Source organism: Notolepis coatsorum (assembly GCF_963971535.1).
Source record: "Notolepis coatsorum genome assembly, chromosome: 1".
In the NCBI taxonomy this organism is placed as follows: Eukaryota; Metazoa; Chordata; class Actinopteri; order Aulopiformes; family Paralepididae; genus Notolepis; species Notolepis coatsorum.
The window spans coordinates 158553550-158572685 of NC_140165.1; the positions used below are offsets into that span (position 1 = coordinate 158553550).

Genomic DNA, 19136 nt, shown 5'->3' on the forward strand with positions numbered 1-19136 from the left:
AGACCAAGAGCGGCTAAGGGCAGACAAAAATCTGACTGAGACTAAGAGGGAAGAAACCAGAAGAGACTCTCTCTCCTCTCATCACGGAGGGGGGGGGGGAGGAAGGATGCCACATCATCATTAGCTTCGGCTACCACGAGGATGGTCTTGGCTAATGAACAGGCCTGACCATTGTTGGACTGAATAGCAGAGGGACAATAGACTGGATTGAAAGATCATTAGATAGACTGAACACACCGAAAGATCATTAGAATAGACTCTTCAAGGACAATACAATCTGTTAACATCTGAGCTGAGGTTTCTGTTTATCAAATAAACCACGCTTCTCCTTGTAAGGTATTTCACGTTGTCAAAGTGTCGAATTCTTACGGAGGTGGAGAATTATTATGGTTTGCGGATTGTACTAACGGGGAGAGATAAGGATCTTATCAGCCAGTGTCGGAGACGTCAGGACCATTAAAATGACACAACGCAGAGGAATTGGATGGAGAGCCAAACAGACGAAGACGTGATACTGGCCAGATAGATCAGGATCTAACACCAGGGACCCGCAGCGCCTGGCCGTACACCAGCTCGGCGGACGAGGCCTGGAGGTCCTCTTTGGGGGCAGAACGAAGACCAAGCAAAGCCCACAGGAGGCGGTCAACCCAGTTGCCATCCGTAAGGGCAGCCCGAAGAGCGGCCTTCATGTCCCTATGGAACCGCTCGCAAAGCCCGTTGCCCTGCGGGTAGTACGCCGTAGTGCGGTGGATCTTCACCCCCAGGTGCTCTGCAACTGCAGTCCAGAGCTCCGAAGTGAACTGGGGGCCCCTGTCGCTTGTGATGTCCCCCGGTGTGCCAAAACGGGCCACCCAGCAGCCGATGAAAGCCCGGGCCACCTCCGCTGCCGTAGTGGAGGACAGTGGAACAGCCTCCGGCCACCTGGTGGTCCTGTCCACCATGGTGAGGAGGTGAGTATATCCGCGGGAGGGGGGAAGGGGGCCCACCAGGTCCACATTCACGTGATCGAACCGCCTCTCCGGCACTATAAACGGTGCCAAAGGGGCCTTGGTATGGCGGTGCACCTTGGCGTGCTGGCACGCCACACATGAGCCAGCCCAGGTCCTAACATCCTTCCAGAGGCCAGGCCACACAAACTTGACCCCCACCAGCTTAGTCGAGGCCTTCACACCTGGGTGGGAAAGGCCGTGGATCATGTTAAAAACCCGGCGCCGCCAGGCCGTAGGCACCATAGGGCGCGGTTGGCCAGTGGAGATGTCGCAGAGGAGAGTGGCATTAGCTGTGTCAAACACCACATCCTCCAGCTGCAGTGCAGTAGGGCCCGTCCGGTAGGCCTGAATGTCTGAGTCTGTGGCTTGGTCTGCCGCCATGGCGGCATAATCGAGTCCCAAGTGGACGGACCCGATGACCGCCCTAGAGAGGCAGTCGGCGACAAAGTTGTTCTTGCCCGCCACGTGTTGAATGTCCGTGGTTAACTCGGAGATCGCCGATAGCTGCCGCTGCTGACGTCCCGACCACGGCTCCGAGGTCTTGGCCATGGAGAACGTCAGCGGCTTATGGTCCACAAAGGCAGTGAACTGGCGGCCTTCCAACAGGAATCTAAAGTGCCTAGTGGCGAGGAACAGACCCAGCAGTTCCCTGTCGAAAGTACTGTACTTACGCTCGTTGTCGTGGAGCTGTTTGCTAAAAAAGGCCAGTGGCTGCCAGGCCCCGCCCACCCACTGCTCGCACACCGCCCCCACTGCATAGTCAGAGGCGTCTGTCGTGAGGGCGACCGGGGCAGTGGGAGAGGGGTGCGCCAGCAGAGCAGCGTTGGCTAGCGCGGTCTGGGCAGCCCCAAAAGCGCTGTCCATCCCCGAGGACCAGTCTAACTCGTCCTTGGGCACCTTGCCCCGCAGGGCCTCGTACAAGGGGCGCATGAGGTGGGCAGCATGGGGAAGGAACCGGTTGTAAAAGTTCACCATGCCCAGGAACTCCTGTAGAGACCGTACGGTGCGGGGGCGAGGAAAACTGGCAACGGCCTCCACCCTGGCGGGGAGTGGGGTAGCTCTCTGTGGAGCGACGTGGTGTCCGAGGAAGTTGATGGAGGACTGCCCGAACTGGCACTTGGTCGGGTTGACAATGAGGCCGTGTTTACTGAGCCGCTCAAACAGCTGCTGGAGGTGTGTCATGTGCTCCTCTATGGATGCACTGGCTACAAGAATGTCATCCAAATACACAAACAAAAACGGCATGTCCTGGAGCACAGAGTCCATCAGCCGCTGAAACGTCTGCGCCGCCCCCATGAGCCCGAAAAGGCATTTTTAGGAACTCAAAAAGTCCAAAGGGTGTAATGACAGCTGTTTTGGGCACGTCCCGTGGATGGACCGGCACCTGGTGATACCCGCGCACCAGGTCCACCTTGGAGAAGATGACGGCCCCCGCCAGGTGGGTAGAGAAGTCCTGTATGTACGGAACAGGGTACCGGTCGGGGGTTGTGGCGTTATTAGGGATGCCCCGATCACGTTTTTTGCCACCGATCACCGATCACCAATCGTCGTGAGCCATATCGGCCGATACCGATCCGATACCGATCGTTTTTGATTAAAAAGAAATTAAAAATTATTTTATATAATTTTTTTTTTTTAATAAAATATATATATTATATAATTAGACTTGTACTTGTATTATCTGCGAGACATCGCCACCACGCAACAAGTCAAAATGCTCGCTATCTGCAAACAGCTCCACTGTCTGTGTGTACTCTAGTAGCCTCCAGCTACCAAAAAGGATTCTCCGGCGCTGCAGCGGGACCCTATTGGTAACGTTATGCTTTGGTCATTTAACATTCAGCAAGCCCTCAGCTCGAATACGCATTCAATCAATGTTATAAGACATTGATATCAGGAGCTATCTGTAGCTACTGCTAGCCGGCTAGATGACGTTAAGACAACTATTTAGTTCAATCGGACATTTCGTTTTGAACAGTGAATTAACGTCAGCTAACGCGAGCTAACGGAGGTATCAACATGCACTACAAGACTTGCTGGAGCATTTGTTGATATCAGGAGCTATCGGTAGCTAGCCGGCTAAATACCGTTAGACAATGCCTACTAAAAGTGAATAGTTGACTGGGTAATTTTGTTTAAACAGTAACGATAGCTAGGTAGCTAACGTTAGCTCAGGTCGAATGCACTATCTAGACTCAGCAGAGGAGGTCCGCTGTGTTTACAAACTCTACACGGGTACGGGCGGGGCTAGGGAGGAGGAGCAGTTTGCAGGTCCTGTGCGTCTGAGACAAGCGAGTGAGATATCCACTTGATCAGTTTCCGCGATCGGCGAATATGACTAATTATCGGAATTCCCCGATCGCATATTTATTTGCCAGCTTGGCTGAGTCGAGACGCCGAGCCCGGGCATAGACTGGGGGGCCTTCGGTGGTAATATCGTGTTCCACCCCGTGTTTGGCCACTGCAGATGAGAACGTGGGTGTGGTGAGGTCAGGGAACCCGGCGAGCAGGCGTTCATACGGGTCCCCGGTGGCAAGTGTGTTCAACAGGCAGAGAGCTCCGCCCCCCCCAACCGCCCCAAGTGTGCAGGGGTAAGAGGAAAAAGAGAGGGCATCGATCAAGCGACAGTTTTTCACATCTACCAACAGACTGAAGGCACAGAGGAAGTCTGCTCCCATGAGCGGCGTGGACACCGCAGCCATCACAAAACCCCAGCCGAAACGGCGGCCCCCAAAACACACCTCGACATACCTGGTGCCGTAAGTACGTATGGGCGTACCGTTCGCTGCGTCCATCTGGGGCCCGTGTCTGCCGTCCATGGTGTCCACGCCCTGTTCCGGCAGGATGCTGCGTTGTGCGCCCGAGTCCACCAGCAGCCGCCGGCCGGACAAGGAGTCAGTGATGAACAACAGCTTGCAGTCATGGCCGGCACCCACAGCCACTAATGAGCGCCGGCCCTGGTGTTTCCCTGCCCCTTGAAGCTGCATGGCTTGCGACACTGCTTGGCCCTGTCCCCAAACCTGGCATGGTAATAACAGAGCCCGTCGTCGGGTTGGCGTCGGGCTGTCACCGCAGCCGCAGTGTCTGTATAAACATCCAGTGGTGGGGCTGAGGTGCCCTGGTGGGGCAGCAGTGCATGGACAAACTGCTGCTGCCTGTTGGCCAGGAAAACCCTGTCTGCTTCTGCAGCCAGGCCGCGATAGTCTTTGGTGGAGGAGAGGAGGGAACTGGCCAGTGCCGTGCGCACAGGCACTGGAAGCTGCCGTAGAAAAATGTGCGTGAACAGAAAGGAGGGATCCGCTGATCCCAGCACAGCCAGCATCTTCTCCATCAACTCTGATGGTTTGCCGTCACCGAGGCCGTTGAGGGACAGCAGGCGGTCCGCTTTCTCTAACTCTGACAGTTCATACAGCTTCAGAAGGAATGTCTTTAGCGCATTGTACTTGTCAGCTGCCGGCGGATCGTCCAACAGCATCATCGCCCGTGCCGTCGTCGAAGCATCCAACGCCGACACCACATGGAAGTATTTGGTTATGTCCTGCGTTATTCCTCTCAGCTGGAATTGGGCTTCGATGTGTTGAAACCACGGCCGGGGATTATGCTGCCAAAAGTCGGGCAACTTGACGGTTGCAGCGTAAATGTTCATATTAGCGTCGTTAGCATTTGGCGTGGGTGCTTGCGGTTGCGCGACGCCGTTGTCTTGAGACATAATGCTAATGCTAATTTAACATTAACAAATGTTCTTCACAGGGTCACCAATGTGGCGATAAGAAAGTAGTGAGTTGAGTACTTTACTTATCCTGCACATAGCATTTACAATAACAACAACCCGTCACCCGGAACCGGAAGTGACATTTAACCTTTCCCCTAACCAGTACAACCCACACTCTTAAAGGCACAAGCCCACCTTGGTGAATGTCTCTTAATATAGGTCACCACAATACAAATATATAAATACTGTCATAAAAAAAACATTCAAAGATAAATTTTTTTTTAATTCTTTGCAATAACTGAGGGGGGGTGCTCGCACCTCCCCTTCCAACGTGCCTGAGCAGAGCGCTCGCTATTTACTCATATAACTAGTAGGGATGTCCCGATCCGATCACGTGATCGGGATCGGGGCCGATCACGTGATTTTCCGAAGATCGGGATCGAATTTTTTTTTTTTTTTAAAAAGCTATTTTTTTTTAAACTTTTTATTTTTTATTAAACAAACATGACCATGTTCATGTCTTAAACTCATACTGAGGCCTTAGTTTTTTATTTTTTTTTATATTTTTTTTAATCCCAATTTCTCACATTACATTCACCCTGAATGTTGACGTTATCCAGGTGAAAAGTTAACTTCATAAATCATTTGATGTATAATTAAATCAAAGGAAATGCGTTTGGGTCTGAGAGTGTGGCTGATCTGCCGTTCTGCAGCTGGATACTATTGGTTTGTTTTGGCAAAATTCTTCTGCTCTGTGTGACAATAAATAAATGAATAATGATATGCAATTTAAAACCAAAACTAAGGCCTCAGTATGAGTTTAAGACGTGAACATCGGGAAATATCGGTATCAGTAGATACTCAAAATCACATGATCGGGATCGGATCGGGAGCAAAAAAACGTGATCGGGACATCCCTAATAACTAGGGTTATAGGATAACCTTCGTTCTACAATCAGATATCATTGCTTCTAGTTACAATCAGCTATCATTGCTGCTAGTTACAATCAGATATAATTTATGTTAGTTACAATCAGATATCATTGCTGCTAGTTATACAATTAGATATCACTGTTGCTAGTTACAATCAAATATCACTGTTGCTAGTTACAATCAGATATCATTGCTGCTAGTTACAATCAGATCATTGCTGCTAGTTACAATCAGATATCACTGTTGCTAGTTACAATCAGATATCACTGTTACAATCAGATATCATTGCTGCTAGTTACAATCAGATCATTGCTGCTAGTTACAATCAGATCATTGCTGCTATCAGATATCATTGCTGCTTGTTACAATCAGATCATTGCTGCTAGTTACAATCAGATATCATTGCTGCTAGTTACAATCAGATATCATTGCTGCTATCAGATATCATTGCTGCTTGTTACAATCAGATCATTGCTGCTAGTTACAATCAGATATCATTGCTGCTAGTTACAATCAGATATCATTGCTGCTAGTTACAACCACAGTCACACTGTTGACCACTGAACAGCTCCACTGGAGTTCTTGGAATGTACATGCCTTGCTCCAGGGCACCTTGTGGTAGCTGGTTGAGAGAGGGGAGGCCAGGGTAGGATTCAATCTCTAACCTTTAAACTTCCTGTAAAGATGTGTATTATTATAGGCGAGGCTGTGGTTTTATGAATTCTTATAATGACTTGAAACCTTCATACAGGTCCATACAATAAATGGGCTGTTAAAGTTAGAGGTTATATATGATTGCTAGTAACTGTCTAACTATGCATAACTGTTTCCACTAGAGGGCGCTATAGGCGGAGCCGCTAATGCTACCGCCAGGTAGAGGGTATTTAAGGAGATGTCTCCTCCCCCTCTATCTCTTCCCACCTACCTCTCACGGAGAGGAGAACTCATGTGCTGCTGTGTACCAATGTAAATAATAAACCATGCCGATTAAAGGCTGAAGGGAGAAACCATGCCTCATGAACATATTATTGTCGCCCCATAGCCAGTTCTGTCAACAGGTTATGGGCCCAGATCACGCAGGGGCGAAATAATAAGGGTATCAAGTTTAGCTGAAGCATAGGCTAGTTTAGCGCCGGGAGCACCGCATGGCTAAAGGCTATACCAACAGAGCTAAAGCTACGCCTACCATCAAAAAGGAGGATGGCGACCAAGGGAAGGAGCAAATGGCCCTCATTCAATGGAAAGGCAGAGGACTATGAGCTCTGGGAAGAGCGCATGTTATGCTGCATGCACGGTGTGGGACTGAAGACGACGATCTTGACGGCCCCCACGGGAGACCTGACGGTGGAGGCACAAGCCCTGGACGACAAGCATAATGCAGATGCATACTGTGAGTTAGCACCACTGCTCGACGACACAAGCTTGGGGCTGATATTCCGCAACACTAAAGACAAAGGCAGAGAAAGCCTGGAAGTGTTGAGAGAACATTATATCGGGCAAGGAAGACCCCGAGTCGTGTCTCTCTACATAACACTAACAGCACTGAAGAAGGGGCACACCGAGACTGTGACCGAATACGTCATCAGAGCTGAGCAGATCATTACGGCATTGAAGAGTGCAGGAGGAACACCAAGCGATTGGGCTAATGATGGCGATGGTGATGAGGGGACTACCGGAGCTGTACAAACCGTTCACACTCCTGGTAACACACGGTTCAGCGGACATGACGCTGGGAAAGTTCAAGGCCAAGTTACGAAATTTCGAGGCCTCAGAAGATATCCACCCAGCCGCCGCGGAGGCGGGAGAGAGGGTGCTGAAGGCCCGAGCGACGGCGAGGGAGAAGACCAGGCCCACGACGGAGCTGGCGTGTTGGCGATGCGGAGAAAAAGGCCATCGGAAAGGTAACTGCACAAAGACTGTCTGGTGTAGCTTCTGCAAATCCACGGGGCACACAGACAGAGCGTGCATGAAAAAACGCGACCAGAACGCGCGGTATGCGCATGGACAAGATGGCGGCAGTGGACAAGATGGCGGCGACGGTGGGCGTGAGACTAATCGAGACGACGCCCGGAGAGTAGCGGGACAAGAAGACTTCATCTTCGGGGCGCAGACAGCGTACGTCACCAGGCCAACGCAGCTGCAGCAGCCCCAAAGGAAGGGACTGATCGTGGACACAGGTGCGTCGTCCCACGTCATCAACAACAGGAGTCGGTTCAAGAACTTTTACAACACTTTCCACCAGGAGAGACACAGCATGGAGCTGGCAGACGGGAAGCGCACCTGTGTAATGACAACGACAAGTGTAATGATAATAATGATATGTGTAACGTGACTGTCAGTCACGATATTCAAACATGGCATGAGATTATGGGTCATTGTAATTATGAGGATTTACTGAAACTGCAAGCAGTGACAGAACGCATGCACATTGAAGGTGAAAAGCGTAGACCTGACAGAGAATGTGTAGTGTGCATAAAGGGGAAGTTTACTCAATCGAGAAACATAAATCCCACAGAAAAAGTAAAGGTACCACTTGCGCTAGTTAACACAGATCTAGCCGGTCCAGTAAGCAACAAGTCCATAGGAGGCTTTAGATATGTAGTCTTTTACAGATGTGTGTACAGGGGCAGTGTTTGTTTACTTTCTCAAAGCAAAGAATGACACACTCCAGGCCACGGAGAAATTCCTGGCAGACGTAGCCCCTTATGGTAACATAAGATGCTTGAGGTCCGACAACGGAACCGAGTTCACAAATAGAGAGTTCCAATCACGGTTGAGAAGGAACAAGATAAGACACGAGACGTCATGTCCATACTCCCCACACCAGAACGGAGTGGCAGAGATGGAATGGCGCACTCTTTTCGAAATGGCTAGGTGTAAGCTAGTAGACAGTAACTTACCTAAGAGTCTATGGCATTATGCGGTGCAAGAAGCCGCTTACACCAGAAACAGGTGCTTTAATAAGCACACAGGCACCACCCCGTATACAGCACTGACAGGAAAGAAGTGTAATCTAGCTAGGATGCACCAATTTGGATCAGTGTGTTATGCTTACCTGCAGGACAGAGGAAAGCTCGAGTCCAGATGTGAAAAAGGACTCTTTTTAGGGCACGACAAAGGAAGCCCCGCTTTCCTAGTTTATTATCCCGGTAAAGGGAGAGTGCAGAAACACAGGCTAGTCAAGTTTGTCACAAAGACAACGTGTGAGAACGAGACACAGACAGAGGAGCCAGAGCTGGACTCCAGAGTAAGGTGTGAAGAAACAAAGACACCTCAGCCTAGTGTACTTAGCACGGTCGTGCAGACACAGTCAGCAACCCCCAGAGGACGATGACGAGGAGCACCCGAGGGTTACGTTACGTGCCCCAAGCAGTGGGTGGTATCCCTCAAGGGAACACAAACCACCAAAGTATCTGACAGACTATGCCCGGAGAGAAAGTGACGAGGATGACAGTACACTTACCAGCATTGATTACTGCTACAGAGTAGTCAGTGGGGTACCTCAGACCTTTAAAGAGGCCATAGTGTCCTCTGAATCAAGTAAATGGGAGAGAGCAATGGATGAGGAGATGAGGTCCCTAGAGGATAACCACACCTTTACTCTAACCAAGTTACCAGAGGGCAGACAGACAGTGGGAGGGAAATGGGTGTACTCAATCAAGGAGGGTATTGAAGGCCACGACAAGTACAAAGCGAGATTTGTAGCTAAAGGTTACAGTCAGAGGGAGGGGATAGACTACGGTGAAACATTCTCCCCCACAGCCAATCTGACCAGTGTAAGGGTAGTGATGCAGAAAGCAGCTGAGGACAATTTGATTTTACATCAGATGGATGTGAAGACAGCCTATCTGCACGCACCCATAGATAGAGAGATATATATGGAACAACCTGAAGGTTACGAAAAGAAAGGAGAGAAGCTAGTGTGTAAGCTCGAAAAATCCATTTACGGCCTGAAACAGTCTGGGCGAAATTGGAACGAGATGCTTCATACATGTCTCATTGAAGATCACTTCCTACAGAACCCAGTAGACCCCTGTGTTTACTCAAGGGAGTCAAAAGAGTCAGGAAAAGTGATAATCGTCATTTGGGTAGATGATTTGATCATCGCAGCAGACACCACTAGAAACCTAGAACAGGTGAAAGGTATGCTCTCCACCAGATTCAAAATGAAAGACCTTGGAAGGTTAAAACATTTTCTAGGCATGGACTTTGAACAGTCTGCCAATTGTGTAAAAATATCCCAGAAGAGATATGTGGAAAAGATCCTGAAACGTTTTGACATGCAAGAATGTAGATCAAGGGAAACACCATGTGATCAAAAACTAGACTACCAAGAGGATGCTCAGAAACTGACAGATGTAAAAAATGTACAGAGAAGCTGTGGGTAGCCTCATTTATTATGTACTCGCCCTGACCTATGTTTTGTAGTGAGTAAATTGTCACAGCATTTTGCTGACCCCACAGAGGAGCACTGGATTACAGCAAAACATGTTTTTCGTTATCTCAAAGGTACAGCAGATAAACAGCTTTGTTTCAGAAAGAGCAGCGATGGCTTAGGGCTTAAAGCCTACAGTGATGCAGACTGGGCAGCTGACACCACAGATAGAAGAAGTACCACTGGTTTCGTGGAAAACAAAGCAGCCCACAGTGGCACTATCAACTTGTGAAGCCGAATACATGGCTCTAGCTATGACAATACAGGAATGTATTTATCTAGAACAACTGCTCGAAGGAATGGATACCTATGTATATAAGAAGACTGTTGTTTATGAAGACAACCAGGGAACCATTACGATTGCTAGAAACCCTGTGTGCCGACAGAGATGTAAACATGTCGATATAAAATATAATTTCATCAGATCTGTCATCAGAGAAGAAAGAATGACAGTGATTTATTGTCCAACAGACGACATGGTAGCAGACGCTATGACGAAACCTGCTTCCAAACTGAAATTGAAAAGATTTGCAGAGGTCATGTTTGGTGTGTAAATATTGCCTGTTGTGTAGTATTGACTGCCATATTCTTTTTGATGCTCTGAACTGTATTATTTTCTTTGAAAATTGTTTTTGAAGAAGTTGTACAGTGTACTAGACAACCCTAAGTGGGAGTGTTAAAGTTAGAGGTTATATATGATTGCTAGTAACTGTCTAACTATGCATAACTGTTTCCACTAGAGGGCGCTATAGGCGGAGCCGCTAATGCTACCGCCAGGTAGAGGGTATTTAAGGAGATGTCTCCTCCCACTCTATCTCTTCCCACCTACCTCTCACGGAGAGGAGAACTCATGTGCTGCTGTGTAGCAATGTAAATAATAAACCATGCCGATTAAAGGCTGAAGGGAGAAACCATGCCTCATGAACATATTATTGTCGCCCCATAGCCAGTTCTGTCAACATGGGCGGTCCTTAGTCAAGATAAACAACATATTGCAGGACGCACCCTGGTGACGTCTTAGCTTTCTACTGTTTTTCTGCTCTTAGAAATCGTCACAAGTCATTTCTGATCAAAATAATGGTTGGCTTGGTCTTAGTTGACTTTGTTTGTCAATTGGTTGATTTTGACATAATTTTCCCCTAACAAATTATAAACACATCTTCTGATAAGTGCAACCTTTAAAAAGGGCATTGTTGCACATGTAAAAAAAATTATACATTTGTCAATTAATCGATTGGTCGACAAAATCCTTGACTATTATTTATTTTGTTGAGGACAGCTCTATTCAGAACACACACCTGCAGTTCAGGAGGAGTCAGCCTTCAATTAGCGGCCCTAAGGATCCGCTGTGATACATGATATTAATTTATATTATATATATAAATTAATATACATACAAATCTAACTGACTATGAAAATATGGCTGTAGACACGCAGCATGAAATAGCTTTAATTAACTGAGTCTGCTTTGCATTGTTTTTTAAATACAGAGGTTAAACCAGGGTGTTGTTAAAAGAACAGAACTTGTGATTGACTACGTGTTCTCAGTACTACACCCGCCATGTTTCCAGATACATTGTTGTTATAGAGCCACCATCTGGCCAAATGGGCATGGCTTGTGGATGGATTTGTCTGGACCCACAGAATTGAGGAAAAAGACAATTCGTTTCAGAGAGTTACAGTTCAAAAGTTACAGGCCAAACGCAATGTTTGTTATTATAGCACCACCGTCTGGCCAAATGGCACCAGATTTGACACACTGCACTCACTTGGAATACACCCACCGAGCCTGAAGTCGATCGTATGAATGGTTCTCGAGATGTGCACGACACTGTACACTGTACAAGCAAAACTGTACATTGGAATATTGACAAAGCCATACTTGGTAATTTACTGTACATTGGAGGGGGTTGGGTTAGGACATTTGCAGGGGCCAGTTTCGAATTGCAGTCTCCCGTAGGTGTTCTTTGAGAGTGGTTTTGAAAGTGGGTAGTGATTCACATTCCTTTACAGCTTTGGGTAGGGCATTCCACATTGATGTGGCATAATTGCGAAACGTGTTTAGTCCCTTGTTTGAGCCGAATCTGGGTTTAACATGATTTGTGGAGCTCCCTCTGGTGTTGTGATCGTGGTATTCACTGACCTTTGGGAAGTATTTTGACATGTACATGGGTATGAATGAATGAATGAAAACTTTATTTAACAGATTGCAGAATGGGTACAATACAGTACGGCTCAATACATACAATTGTTAAGGGGATGCAGACCTGAGAAAGACGTTTGTCTTGTTTCCATCAGGGTCCCCCATTTTCAATTCATATAGACATTTATGACATACACAACATACATGACATTTATGGCATAGGGACATATAGGTATTTAGTACTGATACATTTGTGACATAGGCGGTATTCAAATATACAGTACTGTTACCCCTAGATCCTGACAGAGTATATACATATGATGGGGAGGGGACTGTACATTAGGAGGGGGTGGGTGGGTGGGAGGGAAATATACATACGGCGGGGAGGGAATATATACATGCGGTGGGGAGGAGACTGTCTATTAGGAGGTGGTGGGGGTTTTGGGCATTTATGGTGGCCAGTTTCGAATTGCAGCCTCCCGTAGGTGCAGTACCTTGGTCGTGTAGTGTATCTTGTAGACCAGGCCCATTGTAAGTTGCTGTACTCTGTCGTCTACTCTAAGCCATCCTATAGGTTGTCAAAGTGGGCAGGGGTGAGGTGGGTTCTAGGAGTAAGGTCAAGCAGTAGTCTGACCAGTTTGTTTTGAGATGTTTGTAATTTTGTTTTTAGCGCCTTTGAGGTGCTTTGGTACCATGAGGTGCAAGCATAGTCGTAGTACCCTTGAATGAGTGCTCCTGCCAGAGTTTTCAGGGTATTCTTGTTTACCAGAGAGGAGATCCGGTACAAGAATCAAGTTCGTTGGTTGACTTTTTTTATAACATTGGATGCCATTTTGTCACAGGAAAGATTAGCCTCTAGGATGGAACCCAGGTAGGTAATTTCATCTTTCCTTGTGACAATATTGTCACCCACACTGTAACTGAGAAGCCGTCGGTCTTGCTGAGTTTGTTATTTGAACCGAAGAGAATGGACTCTGTTTTGCCCATGTGTAATGATAGTTTGTTATCAGCGAGCCATATGCAGATTTTGCCTAGTTCCGAGCTGAGGTCAGTGTGTCACCTTCCGAATAACCTCTTAACCATTTGACAACATTGTTACCTATATTGACCATATTCACACGACGGCCATTTTGCTCTTATGTCATGCTCAGGTTGGGATTTCTCCAACAGGGTGGGAAGCAATCCCAACCTGAGCGTGACATGAGAGCTAAATGGCTGCCGTATGAATATAGTCAATAGAAAGACTAACGTAACGTTTTTTCAGAGGCATGCTAATGGAACCCATTGACTTCCACTAGCATTAGGCCTACTAATAATAACAAAAGCCAAAAACACAGGTGCCAGTGCTTTTTGGATGGATCATACAGGCTTCTTCAATGCAGTGAACTGTTCCCTAAAGAGCGACTGCGGTCTGTGTTTTTAGAGGGATGTATTTTCGAGGAGAGCCGTCCAAGCAGGGAATAGTCTACTCGTGGCTGGGATTTGCATGGGTTTTGCATGAAGCCCAGCCACAGCAGCTAGGACACTAACCCAACATCCTGCCCCAGGCTGCACTGTGGGCCATTTCCATCTAGCTATTACAATTTGGCTAATTTCCATGGATAGGAGGTGGAACATCACAAGGCTACTTATACACAAGTCTGGTGCTAAAGTCTTTCAGAATTGACTTCAAGGTCCTCCTCCTCACATACAAAGCTCTAAAGTCTAAATGGACAAGGACCTATAGCTACATTGCTAACTCTCTCATGAACTACACACCAGCTACACTGCGATCATTAGATGCAGGTCTATAGTAGAGGTCACTAGAAACAGTCATGAGAAGATCGGTGATGCAGCCTTTGTCAATTACGCCCCAAAATTGTGGAACACATTACCCATAAATATCAGGGAAGCGAACACGCTAGAAATTTTTAAAAGGCATCTTTTTATCAAAGCATTTGATTAATCTTATGCCTTTATCACTGCACTTAAATTACTTGCACTACTAATTTATCTTGCACTATTTTATACTGCGTATATGTGTTTATTATTCATTTTGTTTTTATTTTATGTTGTTTTATTTTATCCCTGCGCCCCACTAGCTGAGGCTGGGTGTCTGTGGTCAATTACGGATTCCCACCTACAAGAAAGTGTGGACGATTTTACAGACCAAGTTTTAGAAAGAGAGGGCGCAGAAAGGTTGTTTTATTTATTATTTAAAGCACTTTGAACTGCAATCCTTGTATGAAAGGTGCTATATAAATAAAGTTTATTATTATTATTATTATTATTAAAGTACAGTTTTGAAGTATTGTACTTTACCTCACTGGCTGTGTACTTTTCATATTCAAGCATGGTAGTACATCCATTTATTGTCAAATACTTAAACATTTTGAATGGTGTAGCCTATTTCACCTGGGCGTCTCTGCCTCGCCATACTGTATCTGGAGCTTTTTGTCCACTGCTTTTCACCTACACTGTAAAAACTGAGTGTCATCCGGTAATCTTTTAACTATCAGCTAATTTTATTCAAACAAAACTGTGTAAAATGCAATTCATAAATGGTTCAAATTAATTTACTGTAATTCAGCTCAATTCGATTTCAAACGGCACATAGTATTTTTTATTATGTATAGGTTACTAATCATTATTTAATAAATATTAATGAACCCCAATCCCACATACAGTGTATGTCAATCACAGTCACAGCAGTGTAATCCCATTGTTTGCTTCAAATTACTTCCAATGCAATCGAATTAAAGCCTGAATTAAAGGTGATATTTTTTTGTATTTATTATTAAAATAAGTGTTAAAAAGATCTACATTGTGACAGCCATCACTGATATAGTATTTGGTCAGTATGGGTCTCCCAGTCCCTCTACTCTGCAGTAAACACACAATAACGGGATTGATTGATTGATTGATTGAAAACTTTATTAACAGATTGCAGAATGGGTACAGTACAGTACAGCTCAATACATACAATTGTTAAGGGGATGCAGACCAGAGAAAGACTTTCGTCTTGTTTACATCAGGGTCCCCCATTTTCAATTCATCGTAACATATATGACATACATGACATACAGATAGACAGTACTGCTACATCTATACATTTATGACATACCAGATTTGCAATTACAGTACTGTTTGTGATACAAAAAGAGTCCAGAAAAAAAAGAGTATATACATTTGACGTAGAAACTGTACATTGGATTGGGTAGGTGGGGGTGGGGGGGGACTGTACATTGGAGGTGGGGGGGGGGGGTTGGGTAGGAGTGGGGGGGGGGGGGGGGGTTGGGTAGGAGGGGTGGGTGGGGGACACTGTACAACTGTACAAACAAAACTGTACATTGGATTATTGACAAGACCATACTTGGTAATTTACTGTACATTGGAGGGGGTTGTGTTCGGACATTTACAGGGGCCAGTTTCGAGTTGCAGTCTCCCTTAGGTGTTTTTTGAGAGTGTTTTTGAAAGTGGGTAGTGATTCACATTCCTTTACAGCTTTGGGTAGGGCGTTCCACATTGATGTGGCATAATTGCGAAACGTGTTTAGTCCCTTGTTTGAGCCGAATCTGGGTTTAACATGATTTGTGGAGCTCCCTCTGGTGTTGTGATCGTGGTATTCACTGACCTTTGGGAAGTATTTTGACATGTACATGGGTACCTTGGTCGCGTAGTGTATCTTGTAGACCAGGCCCATTGCAAGTTGCTGTACTCTGTCGTCTACTCTAAGCCATCCTAGGTTGTCAAAGTGGGCAGGGGTGAGGTGGGTTCTAGGAGTCAGGTCAAGCAGTAGTCTGACTAGCTTGTTTTGAGATGTTTGTAATTTGATTTTTAGTGCCTTTGAGGTGCTTTGGTATCATGAGGTGCAAGCATAGTCGTAGTACCCTTGAATGAGTGCTCCTGCTAGAGTCTTCAGGGTATTCTTGTTTACCAGTGAGGAGATCCGGTACAAGAATCGAGTTCGTTGGTTGACTTTTTTTATTACATTGGATGCCATTTTGTCACAGGAAAGATTTGCCTCTAGGATGGAACCCAGGTAGGTAATATCTTCTTTCCTTGTGACAATATTGTCACCCACTGTAACTGAAATTTCGCAGAGTACATTTTACTCAAACCGAGTCCATTTGAGCCCAAGTGAGTAAAATTGTACTCAGTTTGAGTAAAATTTACTCAGCAAAATTTACTGTGCAGAAGAATTTCAGAATTTAGAACTATTATTTTAACATGTAGACCATTTATTTTATTTTAACAAACAAAAAATACCACTTACAGCACCTTTAAAATTGTGTTTTGGGTTTTCTTGGGAGGACAAAAGTAATGATGATGGCCTAATGAATACTTGAGAATGAGTCATTTCAAGTCAAGGGTAGTTTCTGTTTTTCTAAGTTATTTAATAGAGAGTTAATTGAATTAGAACGACACAGAGTATAATCCTCTTTGTTCTCCGACCACCTGGCTGTGTGTGTGTGTGTGTGTGTGTGTGTGTGTGTGTGTGTGTGTGTGTGTGTGTGTGTGTGTGTATGTGTGTGTTGTCTGCATTTGTAATTCAAAAAAGCCTTCGTCATGCCCCATGACTGCTCGATTGCTCGAAACGTTGTAGACTTATAATTTATGCAAATGACATGTTGTCAGCTTGTGACTGCAACTTGTTCCTGTTTGCGGACGACTCAGCCTTGCTGGTCTCTGACAAGAACAAGTTACAGGTTGAAAAAACCCTCAGCTCAGAACTAGGCAAAGTCTGCATATGGCTCGCTGATAACAAACTATCATTACACATGGGCAAAACAGAGTCCATTCTCTTCGGTTCAAATAACAAACTCAGCAAGACCGACAGCTTCTCAGTTACAGTGGGTGACAATATTGTCACTAGGAAAGAAGATAGGTCTACCTGGGTTCCATCCTAGAGGCAAATCTTTCCTGTGACAAAATGGCATCCAATGTAATAAAAAAAGAGTCAACCAACGAACTCGATTCTTGTACCGGATCTCCTCACTGGTAAACAAGAATATCCTGAAGACTCTGGCAGGAGCACTCATTCAAGGGTACTACGACTATGCTTGCACCTCATGGTACCAAAGCACCTCAAAGGCGCTAAAAACAAAATTACAAACATCTCAAAACAAACTGGTCAGACTACTGCTTGACCTTACTCCTATAGAACCCACCTCACCCCTGCCCACTTTGACAACCTAGGATGGCTTAGAGTAGACGACAGAGTACAGCAACTTGCAATGGGCCTGGTCTACAAGATACACTACACGACCAAGGTACCCATATACATGTCAAAATACTTCCCAAAGGTCAGTGAATACCACGATCACAACACCAGAGGGAGCTCCACAAATCATGTTAAACCCAGATTCGGCTCAAACAAGGGACTAAACACGTTTCGCAATTATGCCACATCAATGTGGAACGCCCTACCCAAAGCTGTAAAGGAATGTGAATCACTACCCACTTTCAAAAACACTCTCAAAAAACACCTACGGGAGGGCGGCTACGTGGTGCAGTGGGCAAGGCGCTCACCACGAATACTGGAGACGCTGGGTTCGCCTGTTCGAGCCCAGCGTTCCACATTGCTTTCAGTTTAGCTGGTCGTCCGTACTAATACACATTGGCAGTATTAGGGGGTGGGAAACTGATGGGTGGGGATCGGGCGTTGTGGACAGCGACTCCTACAGGTCGGTTGGTGCGCATGCGCAGTAGAATCAGGAAGCGATGGGGGCGATGTATAGATGTAGCAGTAGGTCTATCTGTATATCATGTATGTCATATATGTTACGATGAATTGAAAATGGGGGACCCTGATGTAAACAAGATGAAAGTCTTTCTCTGGTCTGCATCCCCTTAACAATTGTATATTGAGCTGTACTGTACTGTACCCATTCTGCAATCTGTTACTAAAGTTTTCAATCAATCAATCAATCAGTGGTGTGGTGGGTCGGTCTGTCTAGTCAAGTCAAGTCAAGAGTTTTATTTGTCACGGAATACGAGTATACAATGAAATGCGGGTGGTCTTGCCCGCAACGATGTGCAATATAGTGGGTACAACATATAATAGAATCCAATACAATTATTTTTTTGCAATAACAGGTAACATGGTGTGACATCAAAATCGGTATCTGTACATAGTTATTTACAGAGCATATAGGACATGCTAGGTAGCTTTGGTAGTGCAATACACTGTTACTGTTGCTAATACTGATTTAAAGTGGCCTTTCCTTTGGCAATAAGTGTGAGTGTGTGCGCATGAGTGTGTGCCCGCTCATGTTGAAGTGTTAAAGTGGCTGCTAGTGTGTGAGCGTGCACAGCGTGCGTGTCGTGTGTGTGCTCATGTGTGCTTATGTGTGGATAGTTCAGTGTTCTGTGGTACTCAATGTTCATTGTTCAGGACTCTGATGGCCTGGGGGAAGAAGCTATAGCTCAGGTATAATGATGCTCACCTAACAGCAGCAGCTTCAGTTCTCTGCGCGAGTCCTTCTTGTCTCTCCGCAGCTGTTTCTCAATCTCCTCATTGATCCGCTGGTTCTCTTTGCCCTCCGCTGATCTGCAGCATCCCATCGCTCAAACTGTCCCCGACTTTGTCCAAGTCTTCAATGTGCCCCTCTACTAGTAAGTAAGTGTAAGTCCATGAGCGGTGGACACGGATGTCGTCTCTCTCTCTCTCTCTCTCTTCTCTCTCTCTCTCTCTCTCTCTCTCTCTCTCTCTCTCTCTCTCTCTCTCTCTCTCTCTCTCTCTCTCTCTCTCTCTCTCTCTCTCTCTCTCTCTCTCTCTCTCTCTCTCTCTCTCTCTCTCTCTCTCTCTCTCTCTCTCTCTCTCTCTCAGTCTCAGTCTCAAGTTAAGTGGAATGAGCGTTATCTCGAAGATTCCGCCTTTTGTATTTCTTTATCATTCGTAACTATTTGCAATTAATTGATTAAACCCGTCCCCGCTAGTTC

General features: G+C 46.0%; 1 protein-coding gene across 2 annotated transcripts in view; it reads right to left on the minus strand.

Annotated features, from left to right (window-relative positions):
• The window catches only part of LOC311234459 (guanine nucleotide-binding protein subunit alpha-14-like), a gene marked incomplete at both ends in the record, with an annotated part of 56763 nt that extends 38005 nt beyond the window's left edge, over nucleotides 1-18758 (minus strand). For both annotated transcript variants that reach the window (XM_084321642.1, XM_084321643.1), the window contains one exon: nucleotides 18641-18758. In XM_084321642.1, coding sequence (XP_084177768.1) covers nucleotides 18641-18758 — 118 coding nt within the window. The remainder of the gene's footprint in view (nucleotides 1-18640) is intronic.
• Between the last annotated feature and the right edge of the window lie 378 nt (nucleotides 18759-19136).